This window comes from Lipophrys pholis (assembly GCF_963383615.2).
Source record: "Lipophrys pholis genome assembly, chromosome: 1".
NCBI lineage: Eukaryota > Metazoa > Chordata > Actinopteri > Blenniiformes > Blenniidae > Lipophrys > Lipophrys pholis.
The window spans coordinates 51,365,164-51,387,011 of NC_137635.1; the positions used below are offsets into that span (position 1 = coordinate 51,365,164).

General features: G+C 44.0%; 1 protein-coding gene across 2 annotated transcripts in view; it reads left to right on the top strand.

Annotated features, from left to right (window-relative positions):
- LOC308116753 (solute carrier family 22 member 23-like) overlaps window positions 1–18,320 on the top strand; it is a 44,761-nt gene extending 26,441 nt beyond the window's left edge. For both annotated transcript variants that reach the window (XM_080475120.1, XM_080475121.1), the window contains exons 4-10: window positions 3,280–3,448; window positions 6,423–6,550; window positions 8,210–8,312; window positions 10,748–10,983; window positions 13,080–13,112; window positions 15,176–15,299; window positions 15,768–18,320. In XM_080475120.1, coding sequence (XP_080331246.1) covers window positions 3,280–3,448; window positions 6,423–6,550; window positions 8,210–8,312; window positions 10,748–10,983; window positions 13,080–13,112; window positions 15,176–15,299; window positions 15,768–17,352 — 2,378 coding nt within the window. In that variant the 3' untranslated portion in view covers window positions 17,353–18,320. The remainder of the gene's footprint in view (window positions 1–3,279; window positions 3,449–6,422; window positions 6,551–8,209; window positions 8,313–10,747; window positions 10,984–13,079; window positions 13,113–15,175; window positions 15,300–15,767) is intronic.
- Window positions 18,321–21,848: the final 3,528 nt, after the last annotated feature.

The window sequence follows — 21,848 nt, forward strand, 5'->3', positions numbered from 1 at the left end:
GTGAGCTCCTGCAGCCTTGTACCAGACAGTGTGGCTCACACCCACATATTGCCAAAGTCAGCAAACGAGCCAAAGCTCCTTTGGGGATTATCATTATTATTAATTGCCCGTTGTCCTGATGATGTCATATCCCAATGCTATCTCTGTGTTTTCTTCATTTTCATGAGCTTGTATGTTTCTAGAGAGCTCTGGGTGTGGGTGACTTTCCAATCAGTGATGTCGAAGTAGATGTTGGTAGATTTATGTCACTGGGTCTGAGGCTGCAGCAGAGCATTGTGGGAATGCTGACTCGTGGGTTGTGGAGGATTAGGGTCAGCAGGAGTAAGGAGCTCAGGACTCTTTTCCTGCACTGAAGTTCCTGCACACACATGTGAACATTACTAATACATTTCTAGATCTCGTCGTCGGTGTTGTGCAAGTTACCGAAAATAAGAACGTTTGCAGTGTTGCAAAAGTAGGTTGTAAGGAGCTCTGTGACTGTGGCCCCGTTTTCAAGTGAAAGTGAAAAACATTTTGGGGGGGGGGGGGTCCGCTTACAAGAAGGCGGTGGTTGGAGCTACTGAAAATGCAACTTTTTAAAAACACCCGGCTACGTCTCTGTAGATTTTGGAAACACTGTTACTGCACATGCGCACCACGACCGTTGTAAATAGTTCGCCTGTACATGTGTGAGTAGATGGACGATTACAATGGCGGCCTCCAGAGTGTCGCGAGTCCCAGTTCATATTCTCCTTGGTAGTTTTATAGTCCAGTCACCCGTGATAGCGATCCAACTTCGTCGTCTGTCCATACAAATGTATGTGTACTCGCCATTGTTAATGTTCAAACAGCACCCACTAGTGGCCCAACATGAAAACTACATCATTTTCAGCGTTCCTGCCATTTCCGTGTAAAACAAAAACGTCTTGTAAATGCGATCGTAATCAAGTACGTCTCCCAGAAGTACTATTTTTACAACAATATGTCACTTTGTGGCAAAAGATTTAGTGAAATACTGTTAGCCTTGGCTTCAGCCACAATGGTTGTATTAACTAACAGTTGACACTTGGGGGATAAAGAGACAGCAGCTCTACAACGTAAAGCAACGAGACACTGAAACACCTGTAACCGAGTTTAGGAATAGTGATTTATTACCGTTCTTAATGTCTCTGAGCACTTTGCTCCAGTGGACCACAGCATGTTCTCTCTCGGTCACAATGCGGCGGCCTGTGTTCGGAGCACATGATTCCAGATACATAACCGGAGAATTCAAATCTCATGCGGTCCGTGAGCAGCGAGCCGGCAGCGCACGGGGACGGGAGGTTAGTTGGTTCAAACCCAGCAGGTCTTGCACCCATCGCCCTGCGCGGCGCTCATTGGCTTTGTCATTCCAGCTGCGATAGTATCTGTGAACAGAGAGCATTATTCATGTCCTCAGAGGGGGGCAAGTCCTAATTGAAATTCCAGTCTTTTCCGCTGGAATGGAGCGGGGCCGCTGACACCCACTGTATTATCCCGGCCCTGTCACCTTGAATGGCCCATGTGGGGGGGCTGCTCGCATTCCTGGGTGGCAAACTTGGAGGGAGAAACTGCCATTTGTGAACAGAGCGGCACGTTACAGTAGCATCGGGGATTTGAAGCGCTGCTTTAGTTCCTGCAATAACTAAAGGGCCGTGCCGACTGTGGTCGCTGGCCGCCACTGTGGTGTGCATGCTAATGACTGAGTGAATGAATCGGTGCCATTATGGCGAAGAAGAAACGAACACAAGGAGGCCCTTTCTAGCTGGTTCACCCTCACAGCGGCCTACTGTCTTTGTCCCTGTCCCGTCTCTGAACAACAGTCCTACAGAAGGTGTTTATCTATTTTTTTCCTTGTCTTTTGATTGATCAGTTAATCATTTAGTCAGTTAATCAAAAAAGCATCAGGATGAAGGGAAAAAACTAATTGTTTCAAAAGGCAGGGAATTCTCCCATTGTTAAGCACTAACATCATCAAGTCACTGAATACTGCTAATCAGTATTTTACAAGACACTGAAAGCCAAAAATTCAAATGTTTCTAATGTTGACTCGCGCCACACCAATATTGAGTAAAATATATACATATTATAGATATATGTACCTTAAATCAGCAAAATTAAAACTTGATTCAACTGTTAGGAATGTCTACTGGACAGGATCCAGAACATCTGCATCCACGAATGTTTACTTTGGTTTTGTGCAAAGAATTTTAGCTTTTTTCAGCAATTTCAACATTTCCCAGATATGGTCATTTGCATTTATGCTAAATGAAAAAAATATGCGTTAAAAACGAAAATGTAAGTATCACTGAGCCATTATGCTGTGCCAAAAAATATGCAATTGTTTACCCCATAATTTTGAGTAAAAATCGAAATGTCCGGGTACCAACGTCAAATGAGGTGATATGAGTGTTTATGTAATCTCTGACGTATTTAGACTTATTGACTTCTATTCACTGTGGTAGCAGCTGTCTCTTAGTCAAACAGAAGACAGCTGTTGTCATCTAGATACGAACTTGCATGTCATCAGAGAGGTGTAACGCTCTGTTGGATGCTGGCTGGGACCTGTCCGCCCGGCCTCGTCAGAAACGTTCGCTGCTCTGTTTGGTGACTCAGCAACTTTTTGTCTGTTATTGTCAGCATGGTGAAGAATCCCAGTTACATAAACATGACTGTCAAAGAGCTGCAACAAAGCAGTTAATTACATAATTGAAGGGAGAAGAAAAAAAAAACTTGACACAAACGAAGACTATTTCAAATCTAAATCATGTTTTAGTTAAATGTGGGCGGGTTTTTTTCCAGCCTGTATTCTAACGGCTGGATTAGCTGTATATGCATGACGACGGCTGCTGTTTATTTATTCTGTTGCTTATCTTGTAAAAGCTGCACCTTTCAAATGTGCAAAATGAGTCAGTGGTTAGTGGCGTCGCTGCACAGTGAGAAAGTCAAGATTTTAAGGGTCCGAGGCAGATTCAAGAACAAGACATTATGGGTCCGGGACATGGTAAAGACCAAGACCAGTTCATCCCAAGACCTTGAAAACTGGTCTTGATACCAAGGCTGCTCTGAAGTACTACACCACTTCTGACCCTTCAGGTGCTTTTTGACAATGTTTTGCTGTGGATAGTTATAATCTTCATCGAAACCAAATCTATCAATAAGTGACTTTAGTATTTAACCAATCAAGAAATGGATTCACCATTCAATCAAATGTAATGATAATAATGTTTCTATGATTACATGGTCCAGTATTTACCTTGATTTCCTCCTCTCCTTTGCCAGGGATTGAGCTGTGCCTGCCACGATGGAGGTTTTCCATGACCATGGTGGCCAATTTCGTAGTTCTGGGCGGGCAGCTGCTGATGCCTGGCGTTGCGTACCTCTGCCGTGACTGGCAGGTCCTCCAAGCTGTCATCATCTGTCCCCTGCTGCTCATGCTGTCCTACATTTGGTAAGGAAAACCTGCCCGACGTCGTTCCTCAAAGTGTCATTCAGTACTTCGGGAGATGAAATATGTGGGCCAGTCTGCAGTGGGATTAAACATTATTGTACAGATTTCCACATTTCAGAGAACAAAAAAGTTAAATATTATTTCTGAGGGCTCATTCAAGCAGTGACTGCTGTCCCTGATCAAACTCCTCTCTTTTACCCGCTTTGCTGTGACTGCAGTCATTTTTGCTTAAGCTCAGTCTACAAGTGTGTGTGTTTTCAGCATTTCTTCCACCGTGAGGCCAACAGTACTGCTGATGTGTACAAAGCCAGAGGGGGCAAATCCAACTTTATAGATCTTTATCATCAAAAGACCTTGATTTTTTTCCTTCAGTGTGTATCAGAAGAACAAAGAAAGGAATCCCTTTGAGAAACATACTAAAATGTGATCAAACATCCATGTCGGTGATCTGAAGTACCTTCATTAGCTGTGACTCTGAAATATACTCAACAACGTTTTGATATCACTGTTCAATATCTCCACCTAATGTGTTTGAATATTACACCCTGAAAATAGAACAACCCCACTTTGTTTTCGCACATTCAAACCAATCTCATCACATGAATATGATATTCCTCCTCTTTGAGTGACTCAAAACACCATCTTGTGGTATAAACTGGTACTGCAACACTAAACGGGCTGGCTCACTAACTTGCAGATTTGGCTCAATATATAAATAGGGCCTAAATATTTGTAAATTGTATTTGTGATAAAACAATTTTAATGTTGTAGATTAAGAATAACAATATAGTGAATACAACGAATGTATCAGAATGATCAGATGAGGCATGAAGTAAAACTTAATGAAGTGTTTGTCTTTAATTGATGTGTCTGGTGCAGTTTTGTATAAAAGTATTTTTAGAAAGTGGGTCCTCCCAAGTTGTATGTGTGTGTGTGGTCCACCTGGTTAGCATATCTGAAATATATGCAAGTACATTAGTTACAGTGATTTAAAATGTATATCTTGTACCCATAATGTTGTGAAGTTAAATTCAGTGCTGACTCGGCAAATCTGGAAATGTAGCTGATTGGGCTGAAGATTTAAGTCCTGCCAGGAGATGCAAGTCTGCTGATTTGTGTTGAAAAGGGCTGCAATGTACAAAACGACAAAACAGGCACTTTGGCTGGGGTGGACATCTGCTCCATGGAAACGCTCGCAGTCGCCACTCGCTGCCTTGTTTTGCTGACTGTGTTCATATCAACATGCACTCAATCTGCAAGTAGATACCTGGCAGCCCGGATGAGTGTTTGCCACATAATACAAATGGCAGACAATAGAGCGTGCGAAACCATAACATGCACAGAGGTGACCGTGGCTATGAGGCATCGCCCACGTGCTCCAGTGTGTGTGTGTGTGTGTGTGTGTGTGTGTGTGTGTGTGTGTGTGTGTGTGTGTGTGTGTGTGTGTGTGTGTGTGTGTGTGTGTGTGTGTGTGTGTGTGTGTGTGTGTGTGTGTGTGTGTGTGTGTGTGTGTGTGTGTGTGTGTGTGTGTGTGTGTGTGTGTGTGTGTGTGTGTGTGTGTGTGTGTGTGTGTGTGTGTGTGTGTGTGTGTGTGTGTGTGTGTGTGTGTGTGTGTGTGTGTGTGTGTGTGTGTGTGTGTGTGTGACGCTGCAGCCAAGGACAGAAATCCCATTTCATAGATGAGTGGGGACTATAAACTGTATGCTTTTTCTTCCTGATTTCTAGGCACCGCCCCACCATTGTGATGCACATGCAGCTCTGCAGACTGTCTGCTTTATGGGCTGCTAAAGATCAAGCCAGCCAATCAATTTTGGAACGCATCCACTCTACTTTTGAGCATTTGTACTGCAGAGAGGTTGAAGGGATTATCACTCTGACAATGATTCCATGTAGCCTTTGACAGAGATGTTAAGTTACAGGAATATTCCTATTATTGTCTTTTGCTTTTATTTGTTATGTCAGTGTGTGTTGCTATTTGTTAGACTAAAATGCCCAAAGCCCGTCTAACTTTAAAGTCGAGCCCAAAAGGAGCATGAAACCAATCCAAACCCCGGCCTAACAATAACCCAAAGCTGCCTGAAATCAAGCCAAATCCAACACGAATCTCAGTCATAGCAAGACTAAAAGAAATCAAAACTCCCACCAACTCTGAAACTTTCCTGACACCAGTCAAAAGCTGGCCTTGATTCTAAAATCGGCACCAAATACACCTAAAACCAGTCCAAACCTTGTCCAGAACCAGTCTAAAGTGAGCCGAACTCTTGAATCAAGCCTGGAATGTGCCTGAAACCAGTCCAAATCCGACGTGAAACCGTTCCGAGACTATCTTGAAACCAATCCAGAACTCATCCAAAGCTTGCTTTCACCTCGGCTGTATTTTGGTCGTAATAGTTGAGCTTTTGTTCCTGGACATGGTGAGGCTGTGCCGGGGTGAAAGCGCCTGAAGAGGAGCTCTGAGAGCGGCGACAGTTCAATTCAATTCAATTTTATTTGTAAAGCGCTGAATCACATCAACAAACATCTCAAAGCGCTCTTGCAATGATAGAGAACAACAGAACCCAACTAAAGTTAAACTCTAGCGGGGCCTGAATCCGTGTCGGAAATGAATCGAATATCTAAATTCAGTTACTTGCACTGATCCACAGCCAGGCTATTATCTTTTTAAAAGGTCATAAACACATGGTTTAGTATGTTTGTTTTATTTCAAGGTCATGCTTCAAATATTCTAAAAGCTTGAATTGATATATTTACAGATATTATGTTATTTTCCTGGTTTAAAATACTGCTGACAGTCGATTTCCCCGCCACTGCTGTGTGCCCCGTATCATACTCGAAATGTGTTGAAATGATTCACTGGTTCACACAAGCGAGATTTAATCCCGCTCTCCCTAACCGAGTTATCGGGCCTTTTAAGCGCGGAGGGCTCATTTTTCACGTGACGTTAACGAGGACGTCCCCCCGGTGTTTCTCGCAGGATCTTCCCAGAGTCACTGCGCTGGCTGCTGGCCACTCAGCAGTACTGTCGCTCCAAGTGGATCATGGGACACATTGCCAAGAAGAATCGAGTCAACATGGAGCTCGACCCGGACAACATCCTCACAGGTAACGACGACCAACTTAGTCAACTTGGATAACCCGGGACTAAAGGACGTCCGGATCATGATATTCTGCAAAACGTTTAACTGGTGTAATTTTTTTTGAACTGAATTGGCTTTCACCAAAAATAACGAGGTAATACCCATTTCCTGTCCTGTTACTATGGTAACATGCACCACCGTGGCAGTGCTGGATGTTAAACGTCACATTACGGCACTCTGAGACGTTGAATAATTGAATTGGAGCCTGCGGTGAGCTGCACATGTCCGACTCTCTGGCCTCAGGAGCCGAACGGACATCAATCCTCATCCAGGCCAAAATGTAATCGACACTCTCTTCTTCTGTTTTTGTCCCTTGTTCAAGCTCGGGCTTGGGGAACTTACTGCCAAATTCTCATTTGGTCCTTTTGATATATTTAGTTATTGGGAGGAAGATGCTCTAAAAATATAACGTTGATGAAAGAATCGGCAACAAAACAGCTGCGATGAACGGCTCCTCGAAAGGGACGCCAACCTGTCTGATGGCACACGAGACCTTTAACCTGCTTCGGTGTTAAGAATCGGCAGCACTGATCCGGTCATCATCTTCGGTACCTCCAGTACCGCGAAGGCAGAAGTGTCACACCAGACCTTGGATAGTGCGTAGCGTTGTCACATCGCCCTTTCCGGAGCGCCATCGTACCTGGCTCGCACCGCTGCGGGAGACGAGGCTCATTATAAATGCATGTGGAATTTTTTCTGTGGCTGAAAAAAGAAAAAAATTCTGGGATTGTCCTTGTCCGACTCTGACGAGAAGCCAGGCCGCTGTCAAATCCTAATTTTACTACTTCCATCTTCAAGACACCCTGAAGGGTTTTACATCATGCGACCCAGCGGGAAGTTTTCGCCGTCAGAAAGGTGGTCGTTCTGGATCCTTTTGGCTTTGTTCCTTATTTCATGCCATTGTTTCCCAACTGTGATTCTGAAGCCACGTTGGGAAGGTGGAGGACTTGCAGGTGGATTAAAACGACGTTGTTAATGAGATTAAAACAACATTCAAAAGAAAACGAGAGTAAGACGCTTTCTAAAATCCAGATCAGAAATAGTCCGGCTTCGCTTTTTGACAGATCCGCGGTCAGACGGGGGTCTGGAGCCGTGTCTTTGAGGGAATTTCTGTGAAAACCACTGATTTGTACTGTGTAGATACTCCACTTCATATAATTACAGCGCTTACTCTGGATAATTTGTGCATGGGTGGTCTACACCTGGTACAAATTGAGTTGACAAAGTGGCATTGACTGTGTCATTGAAAATTCAGATGAGGTCAAACTTACCACATCATTTATTTATTTATTGGGCTGTTTATTTGTTTAAAATCAGAAGTCATTCATGGCCTTGCTTTGCAAAACTATATATATATATATATATATATAAAGACGGTCCATCAGTTGTTTTCCTGGAACCTTTCAGGTCTTACAATATCAAAACTCCTCCTACTGATGAGGCCCGACCTTCATCCAGATAAACTATTTGAATATCTAACTGCCTCTGGAGGCTTTGGCCAGACAGCGTGTGGAAAAACTCCTGACACTCATCCAGATTTCAATCATCTTTTTGTTCTTGCGCCCGGGACACACGTCATATTGTTGATTTTTATTTGCGGCTGATTGAGTTTGTATTTTTCCAGAACTGCAGCGGGCTCTTCAGAAGAAACCCAAGAAGACGTGCATCGTGAAAATGGTCGGGACGAGGAACCTGTGGAAGAACATCGTCGTCCTCTGTGTCAACTCGTAAGTCTCATGAGATAAAGAATGGAAACTGCATTTTAAGGTCTGAAAACTGTTTTTGGTGGATGTGATGTGGGGTCGAAAGGAGGAAATTCCAGACAAAGGCGCCAAGTCGTGCCGCCACGAGGCCACTATTAACCTGCATCCTGGATTTCTCCAGCCTTCAGTCCTTTTGTCCTTCCATATTAGCGCTGCTGTTTTTCTCTCCACCCCCCTCCCTCTCGTCTCTTCTCCGTCTGGGATCTCTTCTCTACCCGGGCAGAGGTCTACCGCTGCCTCAGTGCACGGTGTCCCTCACTCCCCGAGTCGGCATAAATTTTACATGAGCTTTGTCCTTATGAAACATTAGACAACCAGCAAGGGAGGATGCGAGTGTTTGCTTGTATTTTGTGTGTTTGTCGGGGTGTGTCCCTTTGTGTCCATGAGCATGTGTTTACATGCGTGCTGCCGCTTTTTGGGAATAAGTGGATGGGAGGAAAACGCCATTAATATATGATGAACGCTTCTCGTTCTCATTCTGCTTCGCGTGCTCGGCTTCGTCCTGGTGGATGTCCTCTCTCCTTGTGAAAACCCTTTGGGGTTCCTCTGAGTCGGGTGGTGGAGCGGGTTTGTCCTTCGGTCCCAAGGTTGGAGATCGGTTTGATCCCAGTTTCCACCTGTCAATGTGCTAACGTGTCCTTGGGCAAGGCAATTACCCTTATATTTTTCCTGTTGGAGGGCGTGCACCTTGCATGGTTGCTCATGCACTGTTGGTATGAATGTCGGTCTTTGTTTTTGTGTTTTATACACCGAGTACGGTTCCCGTTAGTTGACGGGATACGTCACGTGAACAATCAGTCCTCAGAGTTGATCTTAGAGCTGGAAATTTGACCGAGACTGGGTGAGAGCATCTCCAATCATCTGTCTTTTTTTCTGTGTTTCCGCTCCGTTGTTCGAAGGAGGAGCAAACTGTGAGCTGGGTCACGTTCAGCTAAGCCCGAAAATGTGAAGTTGACGGACTTGAAGCACGTTTTGCTGCTGATATTATGGTGCCGTATACCACAGAACAAAGTCAGACGTCTGATTAGGGTCCATGCATCTATGGTTTGTAAAGTTGGACCTTAAAGGGGTCATATTATTCAGCCTTTGTACACTTTCACATGGGTCTTGTTTGTCCAAAAACATTGGATTCGAAGTTTATTGCCCCAAATCCAGCTTTTCCAGCCACTTAAATTTTGGATCATAGGAGCTCCATTCAGAATCTGCTGTGTCTGTGTGAGCTGGGCTGGCTCCGCCCACACATGCCCATCTTTGGAAGAGGAGGAAGTGCTTCCTCTCGTGGTGCCATGTGCCAGAGCAGAGCCGTGGGCGGGTCAAAGGGAGGGCCTACCTTCATCGGGATTGGTTCAACCTCTGATGAAACTAAAACCATTAGAAAGTGAATTTTGCATAATATGACCCCTTTAACGATATTAAGCAAGTGGTTGTAATGTGGTGGCTGATTGGTGTATACCAAGTTTCCCAGACTTCTTTTGCCTGATTTATATTTGATGCTTCCTTATGTTATCCTTGAGATTGATTTTAGCCAACATTGCTAAAAGTGGCAGCAGTAATAGACGTGGCGTTTACGGTTTTTCACTCTTGATTTTTGTGGGTTGACGGTTGCCCTGGCATGCTCACTGTTCACTCACTGTTTGAGTTTCCTGCCCAATGACATTGTGGCGCTTACAAACATACAAACAAGCAGATCTTTTTCGCTATAAACGTATAAGGCTATAAGATAGCTTTAGCCTGAAGCTACATAGCACTAGAAAAACAGGTTAATGTGCTGTATGTTATAAATGTAATGCAGTTACTTAGCATTGAGTTTCGACATGATTCAGTTAAGTTTTATAGTGGCTGCCAGGCGACATCACAGGGAATGGGGAAACACAATTTTAAAGTGTAATCCGGGTGTCTTATTTTGTACGTAGGCTGACAATGAGGAAAAATAGAGATTTATGACTTTTTCTTTGGGATAACTCAGAAAAAGCTTTTGCCAACTTCAGCATGGTCCAATCTCAGGATCGTATCATAGTTATAATGGCGTGTACAATCAAACCCATTGTTGGATGGTAACATCCATTCCACCACCTAAGGCACAGCTGGAAAAGACAACAAAGTACCAGACATCTACACAACAAACAAAACCACAAGTCAACAGTTCTGCTTCACATTTGAAGTGACAGACGGCAGATTTTTTTCATCCAACTTAAATCAGAAGTAACAGACGCAGGGTCGGACTCTTGAAAGATCTTTTTGATGACATATGAAGGTACCATATCTCATGACAAACCTCTATCGTACAACATACATGTGAAACAGTCCAGTTTCGGATACGGGAGTACAATCAGCAGACGTCATCTTTCCACATGTTTTTAGGTTCACAGCTTTTCCTCTGGCTTTGCTCTCTGCCTCAGGCTGACGGGGTACGGGATCCACCACTGCTTCGCCCGCAGCATGATGGACCACGACGCCCAGGAAACCACCATGTTTCACAACTTCTACGCCGACTACTACACCATGGCGGGCATCGCGGTGGCGTCGTGCATCGCGCTGTGCCCGGCGGTCGGGCTGATGGGTCGGCGTGGTGGTCTTCTCATGTTCATGATCATCACCGCTCTGGCATCGCTGCTGCAGCTGGGTCTGCTCAACTGTGAGTCGACACGCGTTCTCCCGCTTCTGCACTGTCCTTTGAGGCGACGCCACTATGGCGTCGTCAGAGTTTGATTTTTCTGCCAGTAGGTGGTCTTGTTGGGATCAGCAATCAGCCATAACAGTCTGACTGACTGTTTTTATATTGTCATAGCTCTTGTAGCTGGGATGTACTGTGCAAAGAGGCAACAACTTCAAAGTTGATGTCACAAACAATGCAACAGTTGGGGGAAACGTCAGGGACAATCACTGAGGAGCAACTTCTGTTTCAAAATTACATTTCTTTTCTAATAGACGCTATTGGATCAGAAACTTTTTGCAAGTTTGTTCAAACACAATATCGAGCTGTAATAATACACAATGGCTGTTGCGTATAAGGGACCTACAGATTATTCTCGTACTCGTCTGTGTACTTTATAACTCTTGGAAAACACATCTCAAACAGGAACTGAGTAGAAGTAGTTGTATCAAACAAAGGCAGAAGTATTAGAAACTGCTTTTGACTCGTTATTATTGTGGCACATTTTTCAGAAGTGATATTTTATGTCATCAGATTGTCTTTTAATGATTTATTTTCAAATCAAATCATGGACGAAAAAAAAACATTAAGCTATAAATCTGCTGTATCTGTGTTGGCGCCTGTGCCCATAAAATCATCAATAAAAATCAAATATCAAAAATCAAGTTTTACTGCTTTAAATAACTAATTCTCAAAGTTAAATACCAGTTTATTGAGTTTTGATTAACAAATATTGCCAGCAGTCGCACAAAAGATGAATTTAATTAAGTTCGCTAAGCTTAGCAATGATCAGCTTAGTGACTCAGACCGAAAGCTGCAGGAAATGTCTTTTGTAATAAGACAACATTTTATTGTTCTAAGTAATTGCCCAAAACAAATTTTAGAATGTTCACATTGCTTGTTAAACTTGATTTTGTTTAAAAAATATATATATATAAATAAATACTGCTGAGTCATCCTCCTGAATGTCTATGCCCCGCCCCCATCCACACCAGGTGACCCCTGTGAGTCTGATTGGCTGTTGAGAATGTCAATCAAACAATGAACTCTTCTAAGTCCTCTAAGGTTTGAGTCACAAAGCCGAAACTGTATTTTATGACTTGAAATAGAATGTCCAGTTATATATTAAACTTTATTTCGTTCCATGCAATAAAAAAAAGACAGAAATACCATCCCCAGGCGACTCTGTAGTCACAGTGGAAGCCTCATTATATTCTGTAGATGGATTATAATTAGTAGAGCGCAGGTGTGTAACAATAATAATAATGCTGATGACGGCTAGATTCCATTTCGCTTTGTCAGGTTTTCTTTTTTGATGTTACCATTTATGGGCACTCGGAAAGAGCCGAGTCGTGATGGCTTCTTAAACATCTGCACACGTTCCGCTTTGGCGACAACCAGTGAGCTGCAGTGACCCTAAATTGGAAACGTATCTTGTATATGAAGGTTTTTTTTCTTTTGTTTTTTTGTTTTTTTAACGCAGGTTTCTAGTCAATGTGTAGCAGATGATCGGTGCCGTACAAGCCAGTTCAGTCGGTCACAAATGAGCTCCTCTTAATGTTTAACCACACGGTAAACACACCAAGGTTATATGTCTTGTTCCCTTTGATGGTGTCGTTCTGTGCCAGGGGAGTTTAGGCATGTACCCCGCAGCCGAAAAACAGATTACACCGTACATCATAAAAGGTCATTCCTGATTTCTCCGCTTTGGGTTGCTTTGATAAGTTCTGTGTTTAGATCTTGAAACGAAGCGAAAGTAAAGCTTTACATCCCTGTATCGGTCATTACAGTGGACCGTGGTATGACCTTCCAATCAGTCAAATACAAAAGTACATTAAAAGTCAATATTTTATGATACATTTTGGATGGAAACCTGAGGGAAAATGTTGTCATTTTAATCATTTATATGTTATCCTGCTTTGATTTGACCATTTCAACCCAACTCTGAGTGAAAGGAAATGTATGTGGCCTGAACTCGAATGATCGTTCAGTCATACATACTCATTTGTATCTTACTATTTATCTTGTGTGTGTGTGTGTGTGAGTGATTCTCACTGTGTGTATCTCTTTATTTCCAGTGCTGGGGAAGTACAGTGACCACCTGAATATAGGTAAGAGCTTCATTCATTCCTCTTTTGATCGGAGCCTCTATTGACTGAAAAAACTTTGTTGGTCTCTCAGTAGTGATTCGATCTGCAGGCCGGAATAGATCGAGATGAAAAGATTGCACACTGTTCCTTCTTGCTTTTCTCCTGCTCTACTCATCAGTATCTTGATGAGGTTTCAGAAACTGTGTGTTTCATTTGGTGTGTAAAAAGCCCTGCAGAGACCTGTAATGAAGTCCTGGATGTAATTACATCAAGCTTCTCACTTATTTATCTCCTCTGTGTTGAACAGGGCGAGGCTCTTTGTTACCGAGCTGTGAACCCTCTGCTTCTCTCTCTCTCTCTCTCTCTCTCTCTCTCTCTCTCTCTCTCTCTCTCTCTCTCTCTCTCTCTCTCTCTTCCCCCCCCCCCCCCCCCCCCCCCCTCTGTTTATCAGTTTTCTTTCTTTCTTCTCCCGGCTCTCTAATCAATCCAGTGGGAAGCTCACGCTCATCTCCGATCCTCTCGATGCCGTCTTCAACATGTCTTATTCATTTAAAAAAAAAAAAACATCAGCGGACTAAATGGGCTTTTTGTTTGAAAGCCTCTTTCCCGGTACCTCATCAAACAAAAAAAAAAAGGCATCGGAGACCAGGAGCCGGAACGTTTTGACCCACTTTATTTGCACTCTAGCGTGAGGTTTTCACATTGAGAAAGCAACTGCGATAATCCCCGAACAACCTCAGACGATCCACAGCTGCCAATAGTTTCAATAACAACAGACACAATTACTCTGCTGATGTGATTTCACTCTGAAATTAATCCGTCTGGTTTCATGTGGTCAATGAGGTTCATTTCCACACTGCAGTTTCTCCTAGAATACACAAGTGATCATTTATTTTTATTTTTATTAACTTCCTCGTGGTTTAAATCAGTGGTTTTCTCCCTGGAGATCCCACAGGTCGGCTCTAAAAGGCTGCAGACCCCCTCTGTGGTTCGGGATGAAGCCAAACGTGGGTGGACACGCCCACTCTCCCCAAGTGTTTGAGTTTTATACGTCTGCTGGATGATGTAATAGAACCAGCTTATACCCTCTAAGCAGGGATCTTAAACATCTACTTCAGGCCCCATGTCAATAATACAAAATATAATATAGTTTGATTGCTTTACTTCACTTTATTTTTCCCACAATTTGAAAAACAAAAACATTATTTGTGAAATGTAAAGCACAAAAAAAAAAAAAAAAAAAAAGCATACAATACAAGGCTGAAAACAATGAAGTGAGCCTTCTAGGCCACAAGTGGCTATTGTTTGTTTGTGTAATGAAACGACACTCGCAGGCCTGCGGAGGACAATACACTATAAACATTCAAAATGGTGAGTACACAGAAATTCATGCGGACAGACGACAAAGTTGGATTGCAATTTTGGCCATTTGTCCCTTTAAAACAATTCAAATCATTCGGAAAAAATATAGCCATTTTGTCGATTTTTGAGCAATTTCAGTATCTAAACTATTTAAAAGTTTTGGCAGTTTCAAGTTCTATTTTGCCTTTTTTAGCCATTAGGCTTTCTTTCCTCAGGTGTTTGTTTTTTTTAATAGTTTTAGGCTTCCTTCCTGAGCTTTTTTTTTTTTTTTTCATACTTGAAACTCTTTGTAGTTTCTTTTGACCACGAAGCCAAAGCCGCCTAATCAGCTGTGAACGTAAATGAGTTTGTCCACGTGGAATGAAACTGTGTTTTCCTTTTGTGAGGATTTCATCGTACGAGATGACCAAGCTTTGGAATCACTTCAGTGAACAAATTATTGAACCATTATTTCAATAAAACCTTTGTCACCTTGGACAGTTGAGGCTTTGTTCGGAGACGGTCGTTGTCATTTTGTGAAATCTTCCAAGAGCCACTAGAGAGGAGCTGAAGAGGGTGCAGACCTAGACTGTCCCCCCTTTCATCCTGAAAATAGCTGAATTGCTGTAATTTACTATCCTGATGCAGGCGATTAGAAAGTAAACGTTTACCCCTGCCCTTCATTTACATGTGCAGCCGTGTCCTGACGGGGAAACTCTCCCATGTCTCTGTCTCATCTGCAGATAGCTCAGACACACTGAAAAAGAACTTCTCCATCGCCTTCTCCATCATCGGTATGTTCTCCTCCCACGCCGTCAGCAACCTGAGCATCTTCTTCTGCGCGGAGATCACGCCCACTGTCATCAGGTAATTATAATAGTTTTTAAAAAAGCAGACCGTGCCATCATGGTGAGGTAATATATGAAGAATCGTACGCGTTTCCTGCCTGTGTGCAGTTATTGGCCTGCTGGAAACAACCGTCTGGTGTCAGACGTAATCCACGTCTTGTGAAAATCAGCCGCCCCCGTTCCACAGCATATGACACAGCACTTGATGCTCATCCTGTGGGGTTATTCAAAGGGCGCCGCCATGCCGATGGTGTTTAAAGAGCTCCATCTGGTGGACGGGGAGGGTGAAGTGCATGTAGAGGAGGGTGTGTGTGTGTGTGTTGCTGCAGCAGCTCTCTGCTGCTTCCGAACAAAGAGACAGAAATGACAGAGGATCTCTGAGAGCTAAATGAGGATTATTCAGTGTTTGAAAAAAAATAAAGTGAATGTTAATCGCTGAAAGAAGCTTTCAGGTCCTACAGGGTAATTCTGTGCTGTGTGCCCACAGGGGGGGCGGTTTGGGCCTGGTCCTGGCCAGCGCTGGTTTCGGCATGCTGACCGCGCCCATCATGGAGCTGCACAATCAGAAGGGCTACTTCCTCCACCACATCATCTTCGCCTGCTGCACGCTCATTTGCATCATCTGCATCCTCCTGCTGCCAGAGACGCGCGACCAGCCCCTCCCCGAGACGCTGGCCGACGGGGAGAGCTACACCCGGCAGCCCCTGCTCCCCCCGAGGAAACCTGGAGAACAGCGCCTCCTGCTGCCGCAGTCGGAGAGCAGCAGGGACTATACCAGGGTCCACGACACGCCGCTCCACGAGGCGGCGGCCACCGCCGTGTCCACCATGGACTCCACCGCCTCCTCGGCCGTGGATCTCACCGCGCCGTCGGTCGGAGACGCGACTGGTCCAACTTTTATGGAGATGCAGCCAAGCAAGCTCGAATCCAAAGACCACAACGGTCGCTCAGCCGCGTCTCCGTCCACGGCGCCGCCGGACGGAGACGGCGTCATACATGCCAGTAAAGAGCATCTCCTGTCTTCCACTCCCCTGCACAAAGCGCCGACCATCATGGACCCGCTGCTGGCCGATGCAGAGGAGCCTCCAGCCATCGCCCTGGAGTCCATCGAACTACTGGAGGCCTCGAACCTCCCTGAACTGAACCACACCACTGCCTCTCCTGCAAGAGAAGCCCATGCGCCTTCCCCGGACCCTTCCACTCCCCCAGCCCCTCAGACTATACCCGCCTCTTTATTAATCTGCACCACACCCATCATCGAGCCCCCGCCCACCTCCACGTTAGAGTCCCCGAACCCGCCGGGGGAAGATGTTGATCCTCCAGGTTCTTTGCCCGACTCCCCTGCTCCATCTGAGCATGAGAGCCCCCCTCCTTCCCCCACTCCCTCCCCTGTTCCCGTGATGGACTCGGACCCCCCCACCCAGCCTCCCCCTTCTCCTGTTCCGGTGACGGACTCGGACCCCCCCACCCAGCCTCCCCCGTCTCCTGTTCCCGTGACTGACTCGGACCCCCCCACCCAGCCTCCCTCGTCTCCTGTTCCCGTGACGGACTCGAACCCCCCCACCCAGCCTCCTCCTCCTCCTCCCCCTTCTCCTCCTCCTTCCCCTCCCCCTTACTCTGACATTCCTCTTCAGTTAGAAAACGTAGATGAATCCTCATCTACTCCTTCCATCACAGACTCCCAACAGCCTCAGTTGGATCTTAACGATGCGTCCACAGATCCCTGCGGCCCCCCGAGCCCCGCCCCCATTTCACCCTCACCCACACCACCTCCACCAATGGAGGATTCCTTTACTGCCCCACCTTCTACTATTGTCCCCATCACAGACATTGCTCATACCTCCACCCCGGAAGCAACCACTCTGACTGTCACGGACGTTTTACCAGATTCAGTCACTCCCCTCGCACCAACGTCCTGCTCAGATTCTGGCTCCGCGGAGGTGACTCCATCCCCTCTACTGGACTGCACCACCGTGTCCTCCCCCATAGACTCCGGCGTCCTCTCATTCGAGGACAATAGAGACAGCGTCAGCATGGAAAGCGGTGCCGTCAGCGGCGCAGCGCCATCGTGATCCGGTGCCGCCGTCCCGAGAAAGAAGCTTTAAGCGTTGCACCCAGACGCAGCCACCCGGCGTGAACGAGGCCGGAGATGGAACCGGGGGGGTGCAAGGAGTGTTCTGCTTGGACTTCAGGAGCTTAAAGAAGGCTGATCCAACCTGGAGTCAAGTGGACGTGTGTTACAGAGCTGCTGAATGTTTCTCAATTACCCCACCCCACCCCACCCCTACCCCACCACCCTCCTCCCAGCTGCCCTCCTTGTGCATTCAGCCAATAAAACGAGACCACAGGCTGGTTTGTGACAATGTGACAGGAACTTCTGGTCTTCGTGAATGTCACTGGAAATCACCAGCGTATAAACTTACTCTGATGTAAACGATCGGGAGGAAAACCACTGTTTCTGAAGAGACTCCATTTTACCCAAAACCACTGAGATGTGTCATCAGCACTGGTGAAAAGATGCGAGTATAAAGAAAAGAAAGAAGAAAAAAAAAAGAAAAACTAGGAAGCTTTCGCTCCAGTTTAATGTCAATATCATGAATTTGTGTGTCCGATTACTTACGCGAACAGAAAATCTGAAAGAAACCATCCAAATTTGAGTTATTCCTCTAAATAAAATGCCAAAATTCTACCCTGACCAAAAATTATTGTATACATAGTGCCAAAAAAAAAAAAAAGCAGAACGAGCTGTGCAGTGTTGCGGGAATGCTGCTCAGTGCTGCCCCCTGCCATAAGCCTGTATGCAGATTGAATCGGCTCATTTTCCAAATTGGGGAAAATCTGACTGAAAGTAAAAATGAATCGCTTTTGTCAACACGTGGTTGCAAGCAGTGATGTATTCATAAAAAAAACAACGACCCGCATTTTGTCGGTCTGACGAGAAACCTTTATTTTTCCAGTCGTTTCAGCCAATGAAATTGATGGTAAGCGAACGCTTCTTCTGTTTTGTGAATGTGATGATGTAAGTAAATGGATAATTAGTTGTTGAGCTTGATTCTTTTTTTTATTTTTTTTTTATTTCAACCTAATTTTGATAATCAAAGTATTATTTTGGAATATTCTCCCATGGCGTGCCGTTAATTGTACAGAGCTAGACTTCATTCTTACAGTATTCGTGGCACCTCGGTGTGCTGCCACTTTTTTTTTTCTCGCCGTGGGGACGAAGCATGACGTTTATTGTGAACGTGACAACAGAAACAAACAAAACAAGTAAAATGAAACAAAACCGTCTGATGTGATCGCTAACGTCGCAACATCGCTAACATTTTTTTTTCAAACCGTTATACTGCTACATCTGCATTCATCTTTAAAAAAAATTAAATAAAAATAATGACTATAAAAAATAATAATAATGAGGCAATACTTGATACAACAAACAGGTCACTTTTCTAGATAAAGAAGTGGCTTTCAAAGTGTGCAGTGGGCCGCCTCTGGGGGGCGACCCAGAGCTTCAGGACAAATCAGGGGGACACTTTTTCCGAGCATGACTTTTGGGACAATGTACACCACATTTTAAGAGCTGGGTTGCAGTTAGGCATAGTCTTGGGGCTAGGTTTAGGCTCAGGTTAGGTTAGGGTTAAGCTTGGGGTTTGAGATTAGGTTAACGGTTAGGCTTAGGGGTTAGGTTTAGGGGATGAGATTAGGTTTAGGTTTAGGACTTGGTTTAGGCTTAGGGGTCTGGGTTGGAGTTATGGTTCGGGGCTGAAGTTGTGCATTGGATTTAGGGTTAGGCTTAGGGGATTGAGTGCTAAGGCATTTGAGGCAAGGTTCATCCTGTCACACTTTGAAGCCCTCTGGTTTGGAGGAACCTTAAATGATCAAACTCTGGTTAAAGGGGTCATATTATACAAAATTCACTTTCTCATGGTTTTTCAACATGACCTGGAATGACACCCGTGAAGTGACAAAAATCTGCAATCTCTCTACATGGCTTGTTTCATTTAAAAAAAAAAAAAAAAAAAAAAAAAAGTGTGTTGCTCCAACAAGCGAATCAGAAATCAAACCCAATCAAGGTCTGCCCTCCCTTTGACTCCTCCCACAATCAGGGAGCTCTGCTCTGGCACATGGCAACACTAGAGGAAGTGCGTCCTCCTCTTCCCAAGATGGGTATGTGTGGGCGGAGCCAGTCCAGCTCACACAGACATAGCAGATTCTGAATGCAGCTCTTATGATCCAATATTCAAATGGAGGAAAATCAAGGAAAATCTGGATTTGGGGCAATAAAATTTGAATTTAGGACCAAAGACACTCATGTGAAAGTGTTGAAAAGCTGGATAATTTGACCCCTTTTAAAAGGAAGCAGTTTTCTTCCAAAGTTCGTGTTCCTCTGTGAAGACTCTTATACTTGAATGTGAGTAACTTGATTCATGCTTCGAAGGAGGCGTTTAAAAAAATAAAAAATAAAGTGAGATTTTGGATATTGCGCTGTTTACAACAATCCTCCTGATGACAATAATCATAAATATGAATAATAATTACACTGTACTGTAAAACCGAGCCGACTGAGGGGTGTCTAGTGGTTTCAGATGTGATAAAGTTCACACAGTTTATCAGATTTTGGGGGTTTCGATTTATTGTGACCCTCACAGGTACTTCAATCAACAAACTTCCTCAAACTCAGCTGTGTACTGATGACTGGCTGCACATCTGTTGGATTTAAATGATTGAATAATCCTAGCTGGGGTAGTTGGGGTTTTTTTTTTTGCGTCTCCATGCAGCTCAAATGTAATGATTCCCTTTCTTTTGCTTCTTTTTTTATTTCTATTAAACTATTTTTCATTTACTTTTCAATCTGTTCTTTTCTTAATTTGTTTCAGTTTTTTAAATCTGTACTTTTTCTTATGTCGATTTTTTTTGGATTATTCTCTTTTTATAAATTTGTTTTATAATTAAAAAAATTTCTTTTTTATCTTAGTTTTTGTTTAAATTTTGACTCTTTTTTCCCCCCCCCAATTTTTTAAAATATAAAAAAAAATTTCTACCTTTTTGTTTTTTTTAATTTTGGGGGGATTTATTTAAAAAAAAAATTTTTAAAAACTATGAATTTATTTTTCCTCCATTTCTTTAACTTCTTTAGAATTTTTTTTATTTTCCCCTTTTTGTTTTTCATCTTTTTTCACTTGGTTTTTCCTCCGACTTCTTAAAAGTATTTCTTCAATCATCTAAAGTCCAACATATGTGCGGCCTGTGCTGCTACGCCTCAAAGCACAATGGCTCGCCATCACATGGTGGAGTTTGGTATTCTGACCGTTTAAGACAACAAAAAGGGAAAATAGTTTGGTGATAAATAAAACAGAAAACCGTTACAGTGAACATTTCCAACAGATTCATGTTTCGTCTACTTTTTGGAAAGATGGTGTTGATGCTGAGGTCATGTTAGCAGGTGGAGTCGAGGGCAAGTCGACTGCAGTGGTCGGAGTGTGTTCTGTTTGTCTCTGCCTGTGTGTGTTGGTGTGTGTCCTGCAGAAATGAAATCTCCAAAAACCCCGTCCTTCCATGCAACACCAGTGAAAAGTCAACAAAACAGCACAAAACAAAGAGTGTCTTCTCTGAGATCTGTGGCTTCCATTTTCTCCCAGGCAGCTGGTCCGCGGCGAGGATGGGGAAGTGAACACATCCTGTTTTAGTTTGGTTTGACTTGGCGATGCCAGCACCAGCGACGGGGCGGGCGGACACGAGCTCGAGCGCAGAATGCGTTTTGCCTTTTTTTTTTTTTTTTTTTAAATTGTAAATAGTAAATGTGTGAAAACACCCAATTTCAATGAGATGAAGAATCGGAGACCGGCCGAGGGCGGACGGGCTTCGGACACATGAAGTCCCCCAGATATACATTTCAGGTTTTGCTTCTCTCAGTTGTGCGACTTAAAAATCTCTCTGCAGGGAGATTTGAATGAATGTAAAGAAAAAGAAAACAAAAAAAAAACAAAACATGGATTGTACCATTTATAAGTTCCAAGTGTTTCATTTTGTTTTAACAGACGTAATGCACTTGTACATAAGCCATACCTGTTGTTAAAATAAACCACTATTTATTGATCAACCCAGGCTATGACTGTGTGGTTAATCTTTATCGATCCCTTGAGATATTTATTCTGTTAAATTTTGCGCATTGTCCCTGCTGCTGGTTTCCCTGGAGAACCACAGGAAGGCTGCTGCTGCTGCAAACCCCACCCCACCCCCAGCCGCCCCCACCCCACCCACCCCATCCCCATTGGAACAATGACTCAGGAAGTGGCTCCTGTTTGTTGGAATATTTGACTGTTGATCCGAGTTAGATCAGCTCAGTAAATCCCCTTTTACGTGATACCTTTTCACATGACACCGGAAATCCTTAGTTGCATTGTGGGAGTCTATTTACACGGCAAAGTTGCTCGGGGACACTGAAAATGCAACTTTTTTTTTTTTTTTTAAATGGCTCCTTCGATGGAACATTCCAAAAACACTCCCAACTCCGTCGCCATAGAAACGGTGGAAAAAGCATCTTCTCTGAAGTGCTGCTACTGTGCATGTG